Source organism: Vanessa tameamea, chromosome 11, assembly GCF_037043105.1.
Source record: "Vanessa tameamea isolate UH-Manoa-2023 chromosome 11, ilVanTame1 primary haplotype, whole genome shotgun sequence".
Classification (NCBI taxonomy): domain Eukaryota; kingdom Metazoa; phylum Arthropoda; class Insecta; order Lepidoptera; family Nymphalidae; genus Vanessa; species Vanessa tameamea.
This window is the reverse complement of record NC_087319.1, coordinates 8,690,469-8,713,508: the sequence shown is the minus strand read 5'-3', so window position 1 is coordinate 8,713,508 and position 23,040 is coordinate 8,690,469. Positions and strand designations below refer to the sequence as shown.

Here is a 23,040-nt window from a genome sequence, read left to right as displayed (position 1 = left end):
CGAATTGGCTCCGACCGACTGCATTGTTAACAACTAGCGTGCCTATCGACTCAATTCTTATCACCATTGTTTATTGAGCTTTCTGCTGACCCGTACTCCATATTGTTCCAATTTTTCATCACTAATAATTGTGTGACATGTTTTCGCTAGTTAATGTAATCAGGATTTCACTTTTAATTTATATAATATATAAAACATTAAGCGTTTTTATTTATTTTACTTAGAAGTGGTTATATGATGCAGATAAGAAGCTTATTTGTAAACTGATCTGAATTGTTTGTTACATATGACTCAATTGTTAAGTAGGTATATACGCAGTTAGTTCTCCAGTGCATATCATTTAGCCGATTATTTCCATAATATGGCACCTCCTTTATTAATTACGATAATATCGACTGAATTAAGTGTTCCGTTCATTTCAACATAAATAGTTGATATGTAACAACACCGAGCATAAGTCTAGAATTAATTAAATCATTTAAGTAAATTTCAGCAAGTCATTTAAGTAAATTTAAGGAATTAGGGCTTTGTTCTAAATAAAATCTTGAACAATATACATGACCAGAACACCTATATATTACGTCCACATTTTAATCAAAGAATGAAGTATTCCAATCACAATCAAACAAATTACGCATTCTATTTTCATAACAACAGTTCTATCAACTAAGCGTTTAATTTGAATGTTAAAGATGCCAAAAAAGGTTGCGATTCAAAATTTATGCAGTAATGTGTTGCGCAATTACCTACTTTATGCGATGCGGTCGTCTTGGTATCGTGATGCAACTACGAAACCATAATACCTTCAAGGTAGTGCAATACCAGTCACGATACCCGATACGTTGGCCGATCACGATCACTTTTTGTCGAGTTGAATAACACGCTTAGGGTGGAAATTAAACACGGAAACTTACAAATGGAGTATTGATTTATCCAACTATTAATCATGTGTTCAACTTGTAATATTATTTTGTTGAGCTAAAAAGTTATGAGCTGCAGCTCACGTTAATCATTTAACTATCTTAATACAATTTTAAATTACAGAGAAGAGTTACGTAATCTGAGTAATGTCGAGATAATTGCTGTACAGCTCCAGAGAAAGCTTGGTCACTATTAAACATCCTATTAAGTAGCGGTTATTGTCCGAGTGGAAGTGTTCATTACACGCTCGGCGAGACTGTACGCTCTAGTGGTTTTAACGAGATCTCTACGTGAGTCAACAAACACGCTTCGATATCGCATTGCGAATATTTGAATTGTGCTGTTGGAATAAATCATTTAGTATTCCATTCCAATTTCAACTATGTTAGAAATAACTTAAAAGTTTTTACGAAGATTCTGATCACTTTTTTTTCTTTTAAATTGTTTTTTTATATAACCAAGTAATCTTTTGTATTATTTCATTTTTGCTCTTAATTTTAAAAAGTTAATCGTGTTACATATTTGAAATGTTATAAAGTTACGTCCAATCGTTCCAATTTACGAAGCAGTTGTTATTTCTGAGGAATTATATTAGGCCCCATGTATGTTTTTAGAACAGAGTTGAATTTGACCTTTTAATAATACGTTATAATAACATTTAGTCTTATTGTTTCTTATTTATGTTCATAAAACATTTTAAAAGCATGCATATTAAATCATTAGTAATAAGGAAATGTTTAAAGATTATTTTTTAAATAGCACAGATATGAATACATAATCTAAACAATAGTTACATTATTCATTTATAGTCTACGTAACCATCGTAACGAATTTGCGTCTTATATTAACATAGGCATTTTAGTAATGCGATCGTAAGTCGTACAATAGTTACTGCATCTAAATATCCAAGTTTTGCCCTCATCAATAATTCAAAGGCGATCAGAATTCATCTCGGTCACTGTTTGTTCAGAGCTCTCGACAATCTTAAGTGTAAACTTTTTGCTTCATCTCTATCTAATGAAAAGCTCTCGCCGTGCCCCGCCTTGCCGTTTGTCTTGTCAATCAGCTGCCGTCACGCGGTGAACGTTGCCGCACTTCCCCAAGAGTTATTTGTTACCTCATTGTACCCAGCCGCTGATCACTGTCGCATTGTCTCGTCGCTTTTGTTTACAGCCATCCGCATATTGATTTGTTTGCAGAATAGGTTGCTTTTGGTGTTCTTTCATTGGAAAGATAAAAGTAAACAATTTCTTTTGTTTTATTTTTTTACAAATCCAATACTTACCATTTTTTTGTTGTTGTTGCTTCGTGTAATTCATGTTTGTTCCGTCCGACGGCTTATGTTATTGCTACGATACTAGAAACCACCATTTAAATTAATTAAACAGATTTTATTACATATTTAATTAAAATACATTAAATTGAAAATGAGCACAACAATTTACATAGAATTAGTAAATATAAGGAAAACCTGCGGCACAACGTCATTTAGTTTAACAAAGGTTAGAAATGAGTTATAGTCTAAAAAATACGAAAACACCAAACAAGTACAAGTAAAATCTCGAGATTTGAACCATACACCCCGAATAATGGGAACCACCATCACAAACAAGATTGATGGTTGTTTTCTTCTATGTTTTAACAAACGTTAGAAATAATTATTTATGTATGCGATTATGTAAATGCGCATCGTCGTTAACAGCTTCTCATTAAAATTCCATTGTCGCTCGTTTGACACGCAAGCATGTCCTATTGTGTAGGTTTCGGGTCGAATTTTATATTGCCAACGGGCTTTTTAATTTATTCGGCTATGATATAATATAAGGGTAAACTTTTTCTTATAATTCTTACTTTACTTAAAAATTTACTTAAAATATTGAGCAATTGTTTATATTAATAGAGGAAAAGAACGTCGCTTTCCGGTTGATCACCTATATACATATTTTGCAATCAATTTTCGAAGAATATATTTATTTGAACAATTTCCTTGTTGTTAAGGTAAGATAGTTTTGTAATTTTGTTTATAATTAACAGCAAACGAATGGAATTTTGAATGCGTCAGGATGTCCGTACTCTGTCACATAACACATCGCCCCTGTTCTGGTTTTTCGCCAAACTTCATCGCGTCATGTGTTACTTGGCTCCATATTTTGGCGATCGGCCAGTCATTCACGTGTAACACGCAAAACTTCGCTAACGCATTATTACTCTGTGCTAACCGAGTCTCCCTGATTGTCATCTTTCTCTTCCGGTTTTATAAGTCCGAAACGTGACTTCGATAACTAATTCTTGTCACGTCGAAGGAAACCGTCATTGAGAAAGTGGTATGCAATCGAGGCCACGTTTTATAATTAATTTGTGATAACGACACTTCATATAATATTATTCCATAAAAACATTACATCATTTTCTATATTTAGATATTTGTAATCCTAAACAATTTAAATACATACCAAAAGCAGCAGGAACTTGACCTTTCAATTTTGTTTTTATTTAATGAGTGTAAGTACTTATCAGCTGGGTCAGCTGTTTTATTGCAGTCGTTAATTTTATTTGATATATTAAACCGGCAGTGTCAGCATACGACACATTTTTGCAAACGAGTGGGCGTAGTGTGAATGAGCTAATATTGGCCGTTGTCCAAACGTGCTCGGATCAACATGCCGAATTACTGACGTTGGTCATTTATCAGTCGCGATGTTTAAATGAGATTTGTATCATATATATTATTTGTGTTAACCGGGGCTGACCAATTTTATGCTGGAAATAATGTAAAACTGGCATTGTGTACATTATTTATATTATATATTTAACTAACTTTTTTTTCTATTGTTACAGGTGTCGCAGAAAGTGTAAGTGCAAGTGGTGATGTGTTGGAGATCAGTGACGAAAACAAGTGCGTAAAAGAGGAGGTGAAGGGCGAAGTGTGCGCAAACAGTGGTGGTGAAGTGAAGAGTGAAGTGAGTGCGGGCGCGGATGGTGTTGGCAGCGCCGTGGCCTCCGAGGAGGACGACTGTGTGATAGTGTGCGCGCGCGATGCGGACGATCGGTCCGACTCCGGCGTGAGCGGCGTGCGCTCAGGCGGGTCGGCCAGCTCGGTGGAGGAGTGGCGCGGCATGGCGCACGGCTATGGCGGCGGCCCACCCCCGCCCCTGTTGCACCTGCCTCCGCCGCCGCCACACTCGCTCTACGCGAACGAGCTGCTGTGGAAGCAGCGGTATCAACCACCGATACATCCGCCGCTGCACCATGCCATCGCGGACGATTATATCGCGGCCGCCACATACGATAGAGAGAGACATGAAAGACTGTTACGGTTAGTACACTTATACAATTATTGTTAATTAATGCCTATACTTTATATATATAGGATGCTTATACATTTTATTGTTACGTTACATTACGTTTTTTTCATTTTATTATTATAGACATTAATAATATGTATTATGGTAATTATAAATAGCGTTAATTGTAATGTTCTCCGAAAAGTGAACCTTTAAATATTTTCCGTCGTTGTATATGCAAATTTAACAAGTTGCGAGCGTTTAAACTTCAAATTAAATCTAACTTGGTAACCACAGAGGAAGGATGACTTCCGCAGCCTATTGTTATGCGAAATGATTCAAATAACTTATTAATTTACATACAATAGACAAAAAATACTCGGTTATTCTGTAGGAGTGAACTTCTTGTTATTTCATTTTGTATAAATGTGAGAACATTTTTCTAATTAATAAACAGATGAATGAGTTTTTTTAAATTATTATTTAGCGCACAATTATAAATTCTAAGTTTAGTTACTTCTGGTACCTTGTCTTCCTAAATATTTCGGCGTGAAATTTTCCTTAAAAAAAGTAGTTTGTAAACAATATTTTTACAGATCTTTATTTTTTTTTATTTTGAACTATATACACATTTCGTAAAAAGAGTTTGCTGCGGTAATATAAAAATTACTAAAAAATAATTAAAGTTTATTATATTTTGTCAAGCGCTCATTATGACGAAATACCTATATTGTAGTCATATTTTTTTTAATAGCAGTAAAAATAATATGTTATTGACCGATAACATGAGATAATATGGGTGATTTGATTTATAAAATACCTACTTTATTAGATTAGGAAATTTATTTATACACAATATATTACGTATTTTATCTTGAACTAAATTATTACGTATATAAATAAGTACTTCACAATAAGATATTTTTCAATTTTATTAAAAAATATGTTTTCCTTATTTGATTGCAAAGAAATATAAAATTATTTTTTTTAAAATCATTATTTGAATTTCAATTAGTAATTCAATTCTTTAATATTAATAAAATAATTGTACTATTTATACACCTTCATTAATTTCAAACAATAGACTAAAGATAATATTAGGTATGTTAGAAATATGCATATTCATTGTTTACAATTTATCTAAAGTATTCAAAGACTTATCTTGTATTTTTTATCTGCGAGTAAGATATATTAAGTTGTTTAAATAATATTCAGAATAATAAATTATAATTGAGACCATTTAAATTTGTTAATTTATATGTTTGAATAAATATTTGTATATTTTTATCATTCTTCAAATCTTAAAAAAAAATATATATACGTATTCATACTCACCTATACCTTATTTTTAGAGGAAATATAAAGCAAAAACGCGTATGTAGTGTGTAAAACGTATAAGTAAATATAGACTAGAATTAATTCGAGGTTGATTACGTCAGGGCTGGAAAGTTGTTTGTAGTTCAAGGTTAACAGCACCGACGAGGTTTTTGTCAATGTTCGTTGATAGCGATTTTATTTTCAGGCAAAATGATTCTATTTTGGACGATTTAATTTTTTATTTTAACTTAATCATGTTGAATCATTATAACTGTTAATAGTTTGACCAAAATATATCAGACTAGTTGCGGCCCGCGGCTTTAATAGCGTTACTTTCGTATTTATAATATTTGTATAGATATGATCATATTTATTTAATGAAAATATATTTAATTTTAGGCTATGTCTACAAATTGACTTTAAAACCACACATTACATGAGGAACTTTACGCTTCAAAGATAAATAAGATTTATTTGCCCTTGTCATATTGAAATAAAAGTACAAATTAGATGTAAATGTAAAAAATGTAAATGCTTTTTGAAAGATCTTTAATATAAATTTAAATACAGGATCATTTAACATTTACTTCTTACATAGTTTTAGGATGAAGAACTTTATGGTTACTTTTGATAAATCTCATGTATATTTTATTAATTTCACAGCTTATTCTGAAACTTAAGACTAAGTAGATACTTAAAAGAGAAATCTATACTTATTATAATAAAGACTATATTCTATATTTATTTTTCTCAGAAACAAGAATATTATTTTTTATCTTAAAAATGATGAATTAAATTATATTAGAATGAGTTTTTAGTTGTATACATAAAATATTAATGAATGTATTTGAATAACAAATTATTTACATAATCTTTCTCAAATATTCTTAGTAAATTAATTAATTTAACTGATGATTTAAATATACCTATTGAAAGCAATATTTTTATAAGGAAACTTGGTGTTTATTATCTATATTATTATAATGAAATAAAAAAACATGACAGCTACTTTAATTTATTGTTTTAGCAAAATAAGTTGATTCTCAAGTTACTTCTTAAATAACAAAGCAGAATATTCTAAATTTATAAAAATATCACTGCTTTTTACATGATTGTAAATTTTAAATTAAAATTTCTTCATTAATTGTAAGAATTGTAACTATTTGTTCAATAATTTAATTTGTTGTCTTAAAATACATAACAATAGTTAAAAAATCACATACATTTTATTTTTAAATATATATAATGTTTACTTTGATTGAAAGCGTAAAAAAAACTTCATATTCAGCGTTATTTTATTCTAGGACTAATGTAAATTAGTTACTTGTTTTTTTTAGAGTCATCATTAAGTGTTTGAAGCTTGATTAAAGTCCAATATGACTTTTAACTACGAATTGCAAATTTGTTATCGAATTAGTTGGTGGTAAAATGATAATGTTGAAAGTATAATAACTATTTTTTGACATTAAAATATTTTACTTAGGTAAATATTACAATGGTACTGAAAAAACCATAACATAACAGTTAATTTTTTTTCAAATTGAAACTTAAAATGAAAATAGAATCAGATAAAAATCCTTATAATATATATATTTAAATACTAAAATTCATCATATAAATCAATCATATAAAAAAATTACAATATGGTTTATTTCATGAATCCTGTAACGTACGCGAAGTTGCTAGACAACAACAAACAATATCTACAAGCCATCTAAAATCAGTACAGTTTATTATATTGCATAAGAAAAAAAATTACGAAATGTCGAAATACTTACCTTTCAAATTAAATTATTTATATTGATTTTTACGATCTCTAAAATAAATATTTTTTAAAAAGTTCGCACATTCGAAATATTTTTGTTGATTAAATATTTTTCGACGGTCGAAGGTGTATAAACAACTATAGTTAGTTATTTATACACCTACGACCTTCGAATTCCACAAAACGCCAAGGTAAAACTAATTAAAAAAACATTTACAACTTTCATTTTTTTTTATCTGACATAAACATCACATTAATGATTGAAACTTAACCTAAAAATTACACTTGTTAAATATTTTAAGATATTTGCAATAAATAAGGTTCAAGTTATTTGCAAGTAGGTAGATATGATTGCGGAAATCTATTACGTAATTTGTTTGTTCGTGCAAGTAATGACAGTCGTGGTTATCGTTTCTGTTCGCACCATTAAACATAACCCCTGCTTTTCATTGTAAAGTTTTAGGCTATATTTGCGTAAACATACATTAGTTTTATTAACAATATTGTGAAGTACGTTGAATTTGTTTGTTTGTTTAATTTCATATCGATATTTAAAAAATAACCAACCAATTTTCTTTCTTAATACACATATATCTGTGTTGTGAGATTAATATTTCCTTCAATTAAATTTTGGATGTGTTGTTTGTGTTAATACATTTGTTTATTACGCAATGTTATTTAAAAACAATTTATAATATTTCTTATTAATTATTAAAGGACATCGCATAATGTCAACAAAGTTGCGAGTAACATCCACGACCTTTAAAAAATCAAATGATTACACGTTGTATAACGAACTTAATATCAAAAACACTTTGAAATGCGTTTAAATATTATAGGATAAGTGTCATATTTGTTAATGACGTAATGATAGAATTTACTTAACAAACGTTAATTAGAACGAAGACTCGTTTATATTTACCACGTAAACAAATGAATCATGAGACGTCACTAATAACAGTTAATGTTGATTCATAAAACCCACATAAACCAATTTACTTATTACATCGCACTTAATTCTGTCACTCCGTTCAATGTTTATTTTACGATTCTCTGAATTGTACTTGCAATTTAATATACCTACTTTAAATTATATACTCTTTGAAAATATTAAAAAAAAAATAGTTTTCTTTCGGACTTTTTTGATGCTAACTAATTATCCTGGTATGTAGCAAATATCTAAATAATGAATAAGATATATGTGCATAATCCAGTATAATATAAACCACGTGTGGATAAACATAGGAAAACTATAACTGATATTAAACGATCTAAACCATAAAGTTAAATAATGTCATTATAATGTACGTTTTTTTTAACGATGACTTGCTCATCTCATTGGATTGTTATCTGTTATTTAAATATTCAGACAGTAAACCTCCTTCGATTGTACTTTAAAAAAAACACTTAAAGCGGAAAAATATTGATTTAAAAAGTAAATATGTATTGTCTTTGAAACTTAACTCCATGTCAGTTGTCAATGTCATAAAGTATGTCACGATTCAAAGAGTCGTGTACTTAGACACGATTATTATAAGCAAGTAATCATTCCGTTCTATTCAATAAACCTTTAATTTTAATCATTTTTTACATGCCTTTTTCTGTATTACATTTTTATCGTAGGACATGTCTTATCTTAACTTTCTTTATCGGACTCGCCTTTTTTATCGATCATATCAAGCGATAAATTGATATCGAACTGATTGTTAAAAAATCTTTAGGATAAAACTGAAAATCGGGCTTACTTTATTTCCATACTTGTTTATAATTAGAAGAAAATCGTTTTAAATTTGACCTTGACCTACTTCTTCATATTGTAACGTTTTATCTTAACTATCAATATTAAGTCCATAAATGTATAATATAATTTTTTGGTTTTAATTGTTTCTTTTATTAATGTACTAAACTGATTATACTTTGTTCGCAGAGAACGGAGGGATCAGGAGCAACGGGAAATGTTGGAAAAGCAACAGAAAGAAAAAGAAAGAGAACGAATGGAGAGGGAACGGGAGAGGGAAAAGCAAGAAAGGGAAGAGAAAGAGAGGAGAGAACAAGAGAATGCTGCCTCAAAACTAGTGTCGAGGCATTTCGAAGAATCTCTCAGGCTAGCAAATCAAAAGGTTCATATTTATTTTATATATATTCCTTTTTTGCATTATGTTATATTAAATTCAGTGTTATTTCTGATATTATTGGACTCGAGATAATAGTGTTCTTCTTTGTTGTAGCGGGAACGTAGTATGTCGTGGTCGCTATTAAACAGTCTGGCACCAAACCGAGGTGGCTCAGGGCCTGAACATGATCGAATGCGGACGGCGGAGCGCGCGTATTACTCGCCACCGGCACATCCGCCCGACCGTTTGTCGCAGCAAGACTACGCGACACACGCATCCCATGCGTCCCATGCGCAGCACGCGCCGCATTCGCAACACCCGCCTCGCCACTCTCTCGCCAAATCCGATAAACAACCACAACATCCCGTCCTTCCCAAGGGTGAACCTAATTTCGCCCCCTACAACTATCCACCATATAGATATGAAAAACTTAAAGATCAACATTTGCCCGCTCCTCCTCCCCTTGTTCCCGAGAAAAATTCTGTGATAGTTAAGCACGATGCCAAACAAATCCATTTGGAGCAAAAGCATCCGTACCCTAGCAAGCCGAGGAGTGAACCGTCCCCGCACTACCTCCCTTCGCGGCCATACCGAACTGGTTTATCGCCGCACGCACCGCCTCATCCGCATCCCGCACTGCAGACGTCACCACATGCAGCGCTGCCGGCGCAAGACAAGAGTCGCAGGCTTTATCAACCTCAACCGCAGAGGTCACCGGCTGCTTATTACCAGTCTGCACCAGTAAAACCGAAGGTATCGAGTCCAGCACCACCTCATATTTATGGAAAACCAAGCAGCAATTCACCGGGACCTGCTCCTTCTCCACATTATACTGTGGCCGTAGAACCACCTATGCAGCTGACAAAAGCTGAACCACCGCCGGTTCCATATCCTCCACCGTCCGCGTACTCGCCTGCGACGCGAACACGTCCGCCGCCCGTTGCCCATTCGCGCACACCTGAACCTCGGCCGCCGCCGCGAGCGCACGGTGATGTGAGTAATACATCACCGTGTCAAACTCAACCTTTAGACCTTGGTGTTTCGCGAGAGGATCCAGACCGTTTATCGCCAAGAAGACGATGTCCATTTGATCCAGCCGACACCACAGATGCTAAGCGTAGACGGTTAGAAAGCCCTGCCCCTGAACCATTAATTGCAGCAGCTGCAAGTGTTGGTCGAACACCGTTAGGTTCAGAACCCGCTCCGCAGGCTCCGGGTCCTCCTTGTGACGTAAGAGTTCCTTCAGCGGATGGTAGTATCGAGACCCCAGAAAAGGCAGCAGGTGCATCACCGGCACCCCAAATCACGCCAGCAGCTAGTCCTGCTCCAGCGACACCAGTACCTCCAGTCGCTTCGACGCCACCGATGACGTCAGCATCATCAATAACGCCTTCGTTAACAATGTCATCGTCTCCACCTGCACCACCAGCTACTCCACCCGTTATGACGGTAGCCGATAGCGAAACACCTGCTAAAATTGCTTCTCCCAATCCTCGAGATGGTTCAGCCCCGGTTCGGCATTTGGGCAAAAAAGCGTGGTTGCAGAGACACGAAACAGCGCCCATTGGAGAAGGTGACTGCTCAGGAGGTGGAGGAACTTGTATAACTTTGCCGATGACGATAACTCGTGTCTCTGAGCCGGAGGATTCAAGCTCCAACATAGTAGTGCCAGTCGCTGCAAAATCTATTCAGCGAGGAGCACGCAAAACGTCGAAACCGAGGAAACCAAAGGAAGTAAACGGTCGCGTCGATGATGCGGAGGAAGACAGTACAAGTTCAGAGCGTGAGTCGACTTCACCGCCGAAGCGAAAACCGCCTAAGGCAAAACGGAAAAAAGGGACGGTGAAAAAAGCAAGCGACGAATCAAAAAAGAAAAAAGCATCAGAGAGTGGAAGTGAGAGTGATAAAGAGAGTGATGATAAAGACTCTGATTCCGGTGGTAGTGGTAGTGGCAGCGGTAGTACGTCCAGCAAACGTGGCGGAGGACGTGCGCGGGGTAGAAGGTCACGTGGCGGAGGGCGAGGTGGTAGACGCCGGGAAGACCCTCCGCGCCGGACTCCCTCGGCCGCCCGTTCCAAGTCGACTTCGGAGTCGTTCCTACAGAACGGGCCGTGCTTCGAGGTGGCACCCCGGCTTGCCAAGTGTCGTGAATGTCGCTGGTCCCCCGCGCAACGCGATAAGGACATGCCGAACATCTTTTGCCGATTTTACGCTTTTCGAAGACTGAAGTATGCCAAGCATAGGCAGTTAGCTATAGCCGGATTTTCAGATCCATATAAAGATGCAGAAGAGGTGAGAATTAATTTCACATTCTTATAATATAAAAAAAAATAAGTTCAATTTATATTTTAAATAAATAATTTTATTAATAATTTGATATTATTGTAGGAGGACAAAAAATTATGGTTATCATCATCAGCTGATGCGGCCGAGTTAGATATCGAAATGAGTTGTTTCCTGTTAAGAGAAATCGGTGATCAGTTTTGTGAATTACTACAACAAGAAAAAGAGGCAGAATCCCATCATCTTAATGAAGGTAATTTTGACCTTAGAATTTTTTAGCCATTTTTATTTTACTATTCCATAAACGTATTTTTTGAAAACTTTAAACTGACCATATTGTTTTATTATTTAATGAATAATTAATAGACATGTAATTAAATAATTTAAAAAAAATTTTGCTACTAATAATTTCGAATACAAATTCAAGATAATAATATGATTTCAGACAAAACAATAGCATGGAAGCGCGTTGTACAAGGTGTGCGTGAAATATGCGACGTGTGTGAAACCACTCTTTTCAACTTCCATTGGACTTGCGGTAAATGTGGATTCGTCGTTTGTCTGGACTGCTATAAGGTAATAACTGGTTAATTGTAATAAACATTACATTGCAACTCATAACTTATTATTTTTCGTTAATCATTCTGAATGAATCATAAACAATACTACAATGTACTTAACATCAACACAATCATAATTTTTTAATAATCTTTGCAGTCACGAACATCAGGGGAATCGGGCAACTCTCCTACCGACTCAAACAATTCTGTCAATACCAGTACCAATGGCGAAAGAGATTCTTTCGGGTGAGTGTTCTGTTTAATTGTTATATTTACAGTTGTATTTAATTTTATTTGGGCATATCTATCATAGAGTATCTTTCTAATTTTAAAGCTTATGTTTTTTTTTATTAATATTATAAAAAAAATATACAACAGTTTACAACTTATTAACGTCGTTCATACAATCAGTCTCAAGTTTTAATGTCATCATCCAAATATCTGAATCCATAAATATAACACACGATATCTTCCCTAGATGGTTGACCTGCACGTCGGGCGGCGCGCACCCCGCGCGGCGGCTGCTGCTGACGCAGATCGCTGCGGGCGGAGCTCTGGGCGCGGCGGCTGCGCGTGCGCACCGCGCCCGGGCGGCCTTCGCGCTGCCGACTTGTGCCTGCGGTCATACATCGGATGCGCCCGAAGCACTTCGGACTGCTGCGAGACTACTGCTACAAAAGGCTCTTCAGAAGGTAAGCTGTGATTCTAAACAGCATGCTATCTGGACTTATGTATGTTAACCCATTAAAAATACCAAAAAAGAGTAGGCTAGCAAGGATCCCAGTCCAGATCTCACGATATAAAGAATTGAGAACACTAAACTCTTCAATTAGAACACATTCTATTGGTTTAATTCAAAATGTTGACAATCTATTTATTTACAGACTGTCAAAAAAGAGGATGTCAAAGAAGAAAACGTTGCAACGAATGGTTCGTCACCAGTGAAATCAGAAAACGGCAAAACGGGTTCGTCTATAGTGAGCTGGCTCTCCGATATACCCGTAAAGGCAGAAACAAAGGAAGAAAAGTCCGATACTAGTTCATCAGATTCGGAAGAAGGAGGAAACTTTTCGACTCTTCGCGAGCTGCTAATTCGACCAGCGCCAGAAGGTGGTGAAACCCAGCCAAAGAAAAAACAAAAGAAAAATAAGAATGATATCTTAGATGACGTCATATCTAGTGTCGTTGAAGAAAAGAAGGATGAAGACGGTGAGGGTAAACCCTTTGCGTTGTCAAATGTCGTCAAGAGGTACGACAGGAGCGGTCGAGGAAGGGAAGAGCTGCCAATTCGGATAATGACAATGACGGAATCCAAATTGCTGTACCCGGATGTTCCGCATGCATGGCTCTGTGATGGAAAACTTTTGCATCTAACAGATCCCGCCCATGCAGGCAATTATAAACCGTTCCAGGTAATTCTTATTTTTTACATTATTTACTTTAATGTTTCAAAAACATCTTAAACGCAACATTTCTGTGTTTTCTTTAAATTGGTATATATTGAATTTTATTTTAAATAATGTTTTGTGCGTTTGCTAATTGTATCTGCGTCTGATTTTGTAGCATGCATAGGAAAGTTTAGGTATCTTAGTTTAAAAACAAAATTAATGAAAATTAACTATACAACTGAATCAAAGTTTTCTTATATTAAAAAGCTGCTATTGATTATTTCAGGATCAATGGAAACGTGGCCAACCAGTTCTAGTCTCAGACGTATCAAGTCTACTTGTCAAAGACCTGTGGACTCCAGAAAGCTTTTCGCGTGATTTCGGTGACACGCGAGTTGACCTTGTCAATTGCGCTTCTGGTCTGGTGGTGCCCAACCAGCCGGCGAGAAAATTCTGGGATGGCTTCGATTTAGCCGCCAAGCGGCTGAGGGATGAACGTGGCGCTCCAATGGTGCTAAAACTAAAAGATTGGCCCCCAGGTGAAGACTTCGCGGAACTTCTGCCGGCACGCTTTGACGACCTCATGCGCGTTTTGCCACTTAGCGAATACACCTCACGCAACGGCAAACTAAATCTTGCTGCGCGACTACCCGAATGCTTCGTTCGACCAGATTTGGGACCTAAAATGTACACGGCTTACGGAGGAGCCGGCGGTACAACGAATCTTCATCTAGACGTGAGTGACGCAGTAAACGTGATGGTCCACGCCAGCGCCCCGGCGGACGCCCCCGAGAGGGCCCGGGAGGCTGCGCGGGCGGCCGAAGAGGCGGGAGTGGACGTCCTCTCGCGGAGACGCGCGCGGGTTAAGCCACCGGCGGCCCTCTGGCACATCTACGCCGCCAGAGACGCGGATAAGATTCGCGACTTCCTAGTCAGAGCGGAGCTCGAGCGCGGAGCGAGACCACGCGCGCAGCACGATCCCGTCCATGATCAGACGTGGTACTTGGACGCGGCTCTGCGAGAGCGGCTGTACAGGGAATACGGGGTGGAAGGCTATGCGATACTGCAGTGCCCCGGCGATGCCGTCTTTGTTCCGGCCGGAGCGCCTCATCAAGTCAGGAATCTCCTAGATTGCATCAAGGTAGCCGAAGATTTCGTATCACCCGAGAACGTTTCGAGGTGTTTCGAGCTCGCTCAACAGTTCCGGCGACTTTCTCGTCAGCACGCGAACAAGGAGGACAAATTACAGATTAAGAACATTGTGTACCACGCAGTGAAGGACTCTCTCTGCTGCCTGGAAGAGGCGCTCGCCGAAACCAAGTGAAGTCGAGTGGGCCTCGCAATTGATCTCAACTTCGAACGTAACATTATTCGCTAAGTTCCGCATTTAACGTAAGATTGGGAGCGAGTGTGATACGCGCTGTGCGCCGTTTCGTGTATAAGATGCCATTGTTGAGCGTGGTGTGGATCGTGTACCAGTTTGTGTGTAAATGTACTTTATGAAATGTGATTTAGTCCGACGGTCGCGATCGGAACATGTGCAATGTAAATTAGTCTGATAATGGTGATATCGTTGAGATGTGGATATGTTTTATGTTCCTTAATCGAAATACAAATAAACTCTTCAGGTTATTATAACAGCTTAATGTAGCTATAGTGATATGTATGTAATGTGTAAATTTTTAATTCGAATTCCATCGAGTACATATTAAGAAGTCTTTTACTTTTAAGTTATTGTATTGAAATAAAAAAAAAACGTATTCGCTCGAAGCATTGTACATTAAAACACGGCGTGTAGATAAGTTTCTCCTATATTAGATTTCTCAATTTCGTTAGTATGTTATAAAAATAATAGTTAAACAAGATATGTGACAATTTTATTTTGTCCTTATTGCTGTAATAGGCGAAAACAAGTTTTTTTTGTACTGTGTATATTATGTATGGTTATAAGTTGGAATAAAAAAGATGTTTATATTATGATTTGTTTTTTATTCTTATTGATATTAAATCTTGATGCATTTCAAGTTTTAGACACAATCATTCATTTATTATAATCCTGACTATTAAGTGTTTCTTTGTTATCGTTTCACGTCTTAAACTACTCAAACGATCATCATATGCAAGCGGAAACTAGTATATTCATAGAACGTAGGATACCTATAGTCTATCCAAACCACAATAAATAATATTCACTAAAGATTTTATTTTTGAATGGCGTTTTAAATGTCGACGAAGCTAAAATCGAAACTTTGAAATTAAACAAAATGGATGTAAGTATTTTACTATAAATAAAGACATTAATCAAGACCTGTTAGTAGTATACAATATAAATGAGCTTTAGCCAATCGCATGAAAGACGTAAATCTAAAGTTTGCTTCTTTATTTTTTCTTTGATTGGAATAAACCATACAATATAATTATTAGCCATTATATAACGCATATGTTGATGTGTCAAGTTAATTTTCTCATGACGTTATTGCGTACGTTGTTTACGGTTAAGTATTACCAATTTATATATCGATTAAGTGCTTAGGCTTTTTAGTCTAAGAGATTGCACCTCAACCCTTACATCGTTAATGCGTCACCGACCTTGGAAACTAAGATGCCATGTCCCTTGGGCGTGTATTTTATTGAGTGGGTGGCATAAACTTACAAATGATATTCCATAAAAATATGAAATCTTAGAAATAATTAAAATCTATTAAAGTAAAAGTAACCATTACTTTTACTTTACTAGATTTTGAGTTATCAAAAATAAAATAATTGTTCTTCAGCGCCATCTAGGCAGTAAATCTAAAAATAGTCCATTATATTGAGATATCGTAGTACTGCTATTGCATGACAGATGGTGCTATTATTGTAAATTTTATTTATTAATATAATTTTGGATACTGTCGCTTTGTAAGCTCGTTAAACACATGAAACACAAAACAATAATAGTTTTTATATTCAACAATAATAATTTAAGCTATTCTTGACGTGACTGTAATTTTTTTTTCAGCATATAGTTTTTGTATTGTTCTTCTTTTAGAGACTAAGCTATCTTTAGTTTATATGCAATCATGCGTGTTTTTATGGAAGGAGAATTTTATGGATAAGAATAATACATGTTTCCTTATTTGAAATAATGCTGAGTTCAGCCCTGAATTGTGTGGAGTTCTTAAGTCACCATAACTAAGACCTAATGGTCTTTTAATTTTAATTATGGTGACGTTAAGTAACTGAGTATATGGTTTACCTATATATTGACTGAAAAAAAAAAACATTTTTTATTAAATGTATAACAAAGTTCAAACGCAATTACTAAATAAATATTATCGAAAAAATCAAAAGTGATATATACATGCAAAACTATATTTTTATACAATACAGCAATCTTTCACGAAAAGAACTTTCACATTAAAAAAGTTCAGATAAATTTACGTAAATTATTTGTAATAATAACAAGTCTTTTAAATCGATTTGAGTTGTAGCTATAGTCTAATATTAGGTTAATAGAGTTCTATAATTTTAGTGAGTACAAAAGTAAACACAAAAATAATTACTAGATACGACTTTTAAGATAAGGTAAGGTTAAGTTTCTTAAATGAGTTTACTTCGTAAATTACTTACACGATTATCACTACAAACCTAGACATTATTAAAATAAAGATGTAATTAAAAAAAAGATATATTATTGTTATGCTGTCAATGTTTTTTATAATCTTATAAACAAGTACACATATTAAAACTAACTCATAAGTTCGGCAAGATAAAATACATTTTTTTAATTTTTTTCTTAACAAAATAAGTCGGTCTAGATTATTACTATTTTTTTATAAAATAATATTATCGCTTTAGTTCACGTCGCATATATTGACCTTTAGATAAAACTGTTGAGATACCTATAATTTCCGATTGCTTTTCATTACTTATTATCTTAATGCCTTTTGTTCATCACTAATTTAAAAATAGCAATGGATTAAGAGCACGACCAAAGTGTATATGTATTCAAATAGATACTTACATATAAGTGTGTATGTAGCGTTCCCCACCGCGCAAGGCATAAAGAGTAACAGCGGTCAGGCCCCCTTGAAACCAGTTGAGAGGTGACATCGAACGTGCGAAGTGTACAGAAATCAGTGAAAATAAAAATGAGAGCTGCCACTTTGCTTTTATTCGGTGAGCAAACTAACATTTATAGAATATACTGATGTATGATCCAAAAAAATAAAATTCTTCGACAATATCTAGAATATTCTATCATAATGTAGAATGACCATTAGTAAAAATTGTACCTTAATCATATTATTTTAAAACAAAATCATGATTCATGTTTATTTAGTACATAAATATTTAGTAAAACTATCCAGACAGAAAGATATCGACGCCATTATCATAACGTGTATGTAGACTTAATGTGTGTTAGTATATTTTGTATTTTTAAGAGGTATTTGTTGTAATTTTTCGATTTTTTAATAATAATTATTTGTTTTATTACTTTATTTTAATTATTGCTGCCTTTTTATATCAATTAGGGTAGTAGTCAAAAGTCATTTCAATATTTCAATAGTCAAAATTCAATTCAATACTTCCAAAATATATTTATTATTACTACTAATGTCATGTATAGTATATTTTATACTTCAAATTAAAATGATTGTAACAAAATACTTATTGCTATTTTTTAAATCTTCAATAATCTTGTTTTATTTTCTAACTTAAACAATAGCCATGACATCATGAAGAGTAGGTTTAGGCCTTATTAGTAGTGACCAGACCAAAACGATGTTTCTTCCTGCGTTTATCTGATAATCATTTTATGACCGTAATTGTGTTCTTTAAGGTCAGTAATGCCTATTTGCGTATTAAGGTCTTAACTATTTATACTAACAAGCTTCTCATGTGCAAAAGGTCGTATATATATACAAGAACTCTAGTTTTTATATTCAAAATTATAATATATTTACAGCGGCGAGCAGTCTTCATTACCCGGAAAGTAGCAATAATAATGACTTAGACATTGCTAATTTTGTTCAATTGAAATGGTGGTAATGAGTACTGATGTTATTGCCGGTTCTTCGCAGTAGAATCTATATTCCAAACCGGTAGTTTTATATTTTATTATCATACTGTAAAATTACGTTTTAATAGTTCTTGTAAAAACCTACATCAATAAAGTATTATTATTGAATTATTGAAGTAGAGCACCGAATGGCATGTAATTATTATAATATTCATAAGCTTTAGGTTTTTAGTATACAGTTACGATAGTTCTTCAAAGAATTCGTTGAAAATTATCTAAGACGTTCCTAAATTGTTTGAAGCCATTTATTTGTAGACAAAGTAATAAAGCGTGATATTAATGTTACTTTAACTAGATTTTATATTTTCTCGAATCAACGTTTATATCATTTTATATTCTTAATCACTAGCGGCGATGCTGGTTGTTGTTTCCTGTCGGCCAGACAAGCCCGACTTGAAACAACTTAAGGCAGAGGCAGCTCGGAAGAAGGCTTGTATGCACGACTGTTTGTCCGTCAAATCTGAACCAGTTTGCGCTGGAAAAAAGGACACGAAACCCAAATCCTTTGGAAGCGAATGCGTGATGAATAATCACAACTGTGAACATAAAGATAGTAAGTATTACGACTTCAGATTTTGGCCAGTAACCTTGTCTTATTAATTAACTTAAAATTATAATATTTTTGAAATAAGAAACTTTCTAAATTATACAATCTTTTATATCACGTAACTGGATTATTAAAGTTAAATTTTTCGTTTCAGAAGATACCCGGTATTTTAATCATTTGTCTAATCGTGGTTTTATCATAGATATAATGGTCACAATACAAAATTACTTGCTAAAAATATGTAATTTCCCTTCTATGAACAACATAATAGTGCGAATCAGTTCCATAATCACCAGAGTGTGACATGACGCAAGCTCGAATCCAGACCATTGCTTTGTTATTGCGCTTGCGCAGAACCGGATCATGATTCATCTTGCTGATTTCATCATTGTTGAAAATCCGTCGGTATCATAGCATAATAAATAAATAACAGCATAGCCTTCGGTAATAAGTAGATAATGTATTTAGCTATTATAATAAGCAAAGCAGCAAATTAGTATAATGTACGATCTTTTTTTGGATTTATTTTAGCAACATACTCGTATGTTAATTAGGTATACATTAGTATCATAATAGTTTCGTGGAACGGTCAAAATGAATTCATAACGATCCATGCAATTACAAACTATATACAATTAATTTTTCCTCTCTAAGTTACCATGGCGCATATTTTTTTTAACACGGTACTTGCTATGATTTGTAAATTCATAGAAAATGTAGCGCACAATAGGCTATTTGACTAGTTTTTTAAATCCATTTTATATTATTTAGTAGAGGTTAAGGAACCCAGTTAGAATTGTTTTTTTAAATTCTAGTACATATTTGCTGAAAAATATCAAATTAAAAAATTTCATATTTAAATAGCGCGCGAAAACGCTACTTTGACAATATGGTGCTGCAATGGGGTTGGTGTCGTCACTTTCCTGTATTGTAATCTGTGGCACATATCCACATACAGTAGGCAAACGAGGTTAACCAGCAAGTGACGTCATCATAAGCCCGACCAATCAGGAGCGTTTTGTGTCACTTGACAAACGTTTAAAAAAATACTATTTTATTTATGGATTTTTGTATAAATTAATTATTATTTTCAACTTTCGTTAATAAGTAACCATTTTTAATATATACTCATAATATATACTGATTACAATTATTTACACTTTATTGTTCGCATTGTCAAATAGCCTATTGTAAAAAAAATATACAAAATAATTATATCGATTGTATGTCTGGGTGGGTACCATCTACCACTACCACCTACTATTTTGTCACGAAACGGCAATATTTTGTAGCCGCAAAAAAATCCGGTTCGGTGAATGAGCTAATATTACACAGCCACAATGGACAACATTTGAAGTTACTTTGATTGGCGGCGCTTTGAAGGTGTCAGAACTCAGAATTGATTCTGATTTATAGGAAACCAGTGACTATGAGCTTAAGTATGAAGCTTAAGCTTTCAAAACAATATTAATAATCTAAAATTTATTTTTCTTTTTCAGCTTTGCAAGTATTAAGCAAGGGGGCGTGCGCTGGATCTGATGGAATTCGTCTTTCTTAATCTTAAGTCCTAAGTTTTTTAATATTCTTGATGTAATAAAAATAACTGAATATTCATATATATTCGTACTATTTAAGGCTTGCAACTAAACAATATAATTAGAAAAGAACAATGCAATTGCCATTTTGTTAATTATTTTTTATCTATAATTTTGAAGACATTATATATTATATTACGCTTTTATATACTTTAATTTATTATTATAATATGATTTAAAAATAATAATTAGTAACGATGATTTTATCGTATAATCAGCAATTTTGAACATATATATAACAAATCAGGAACGTGTCATATAAATATGACTATTTTCAGCCACATCGGACATCGGACACAAACCACTGCCAAACTTTTTAGTGTAAAATTATGACGAATAAACCCAATATCGTGTTATTTTCCAAGTCCAGTATTTGAATCCAGCTTATATATATATATATTTATAGTTTTTTTTAAATCGAACTATCGACATTTATATAATTTGATCGATCTGACATTGAATTATTTTTCACAAACTTTGCAATAATAAATCAGAATAGTGTTTGATAAATTTATTGAATTTTATCAAGATATTAGCACACATCATTGATTGTGACATTTCGTACTTTGTACAATAAATTAAAAAGACAACTTATTCTACTTGATGGCTTAATACTAGGAACCGAAAAACAAGTACATACCAGTATGATTGGAAACTTAGAAAAACTTAAGCTAAATATTACGTGGAATACATGGGAAATCGAATCATATGTAATTCGATGAACGATGAATAATTTACATGCTAACTGGTTATAATGCATTATCCCTGAGTTTTGTACATTTTTTCGTTAGAACTGGCGACGGAAAGGGTTTTGAAACATAGAAGATCTTTAGTATAGTACGGTAATCTGTCGGGTTTCTTTTAGATTATTTTATTAGCAACAGTTGTTCTTTGGTAGGTCAGCACTCTCCATTGCTTGTTATTGCATAGTCTGAAATCAAAGTATTTTATTTTTATAATGATATTAAAAATAAAGACTTAAAAAAGGAACAGGTAATTGAATTGTCTTTCTAAAGCTTCATCAGTATTCTATTTACCTCACTGGCAAATGAGTGAGCCCACTCCTAATACAATTTTATAATTGGGTGAGTGGAATAAGGACAAATTGCTTCTGGATTAGGATTGAGTCCACCTTCGTTACGCATACGTTGTGCACAGTTAAATAGTTAATGAATACAATTTAAATTTTTATTAGATTCCATAAGCTTAAAAATGCACATAATTTTTTAAAATTAACAGTAAAGTATTATCAGTCTCTCTTTGTAGGTTCGGTTGTATAAATACGGATATAGATATTTTGCTAAAGAAGATAAAAGAAGATGAAAATGTTATACGTCTATATAAAATGTTATACATCTTTCATACCCGTACCATGAAATAGACACGATATCTGACATTGTACCATAAAATTATGATAGATATCGTATCGGATATATCGTAAAAAACGATTTAAAATTGCAACGCATGTCAGGCGTTTGTTATTATCATTATAATATTTGAATATCGTATTTGCGGAACTATCTAACACTGTCTAAATGACGTGTAATAAATAATTTATAAATAAATCCTATTTGTGATATTTATTGACTTTCTAATAATAGCAAGCAATAAATATATAAAGATATCGCATCTCTTTAAGGACGCCAATGAAATGAGTAATTTACTCTGGAAAGTCACAAAAGCTATTTATTATTGTAAGAGCAACGATTTATTGGGTCGTTTATTATCGGTCTTGTGATTTTCCTATTATAACGCGACTGATGTTTAATTAGATCGTATTCATTTAAAGTATTGTTATGAACACAAGTATTGATATATAGCATCTATAAAAAGTATGGTATTTAAATCCTATCATACCATAAACAATCAAGACATAATACAGATGTATATTATTGAATTTTAACGTCGCAATTGTATAAGTTACTACTGTAAATAGTAGGTTTCATGAATAACTCACATGTACTTTCACGACACGATACAGCTTCCAGTTCACATAATGTAGCAAAAGTCCTAGCGGTTCCGGTCGCATCAAAAGCACACACTGGTCCTGCCGGTGGTGACACACATCTGCCAGCACATAGCGGCGGCGGTACACCCTCCCTCACGCGTGCACGGATCATCTCAGCCGGAATACGTATTTTTGTGCCTAGTTTTTCTACATTATTGGTCTCTCCTATATGTGCTGGTCTTAGGAACGGCAA

At 34.0% G+C, this 23,040-nt stretch overlaps 2 protein-coding genes across 3 annotated transcripts in view; both read left to right on the top strand.

Moving 5' to 3' along the window:
* The window catches only part of LOC113402597 (lysine-specific demethylase 3A-like), a 131,887-nt gene extending 116,278 nt beyond the window's left edge, over positions 1-15,609 (top strand). For both annotated transcript variants that reach the window (XM_026642893.2, XM_026642894.2), the window contains 9 exons: positions 3,760-4,237; positions 9,215-9,407; positions 9,516-11,693; positions 11,790-11,937; positions 12,130-12,260; positions 12,402-12,490; positions 12,723-12,936; positions 13,129-13,656; positions 13,919-15,609. In XM_026642893.2, coding sequence (XP_026498678.2) covers positions 3,760-4,237; positions 9,215-9,407; positions 9,516-11,693; positions 11,790-11,937; positions 12,130-12,260; positions 12,402-12,490; positions 12,723-12,936; positions 13,129-13,656; positions 13,919-14,956 — 4,997 coding nt within the window. In that variant the 3' untranslated portion in view covers positions 14,957-15,609. The remainder of the gene's footprint in view (positions 1-3,759; positions 4,238-9,214; positions 9,408-9,515; positions 11,694-11,789; positions 11,938-12,129; positions 12,261-12,401; positions 12,491-12,722; positions 12,937-13,128; positions 13,657-13,918) is intronic.
* A 2,012-nt stretch (positions 15,610-17,621) lies between these two features.
* On the top strand, positions 17,622-20,985 carry LOC113402581 (uncharacterized). The gene is made up of 3 exons (XM_026642873.2): positions 17,622-17,793; positions 19,047-19,250; positions 20,744-20,985. The coding sequence occupies exons 1-3, from the start codon at positions 17,766-17,768 to the stop codon at positions 20,800-20,802; spliced, it is 291 nt and encodes a 96-aa protein (XP_026498658.2). The 5' UTR covers positions 17,622-17,765; the 3' UTR covers positions 20,803-20,985.
* The last annotated feature ends 2,055 nt before the right edge of the window (positions 20,986-23,040 follow it).

Coding starts and splice junctions, on each gene's coding strand:
- LOC113402581 (XM_026642873.2), top strand. CDS start 17,766: ATGAGAGCTGCCACTTTGCTTTTATTCG. Junction 17,794..19,046: donor TGCCACTTTGCTTTTATTCG/GTGAGCAAACTA, acceptor CTTAATCACTAG/CGGCGATGCTGGTTGTTGTT. Junction 19,251..20,743: donor CAACTGTGAACATAAAGATA/GTAAGTATTACG, acceptor TTTCTTTTTCAG/CTTTGCAAGTATTAAGCAAG.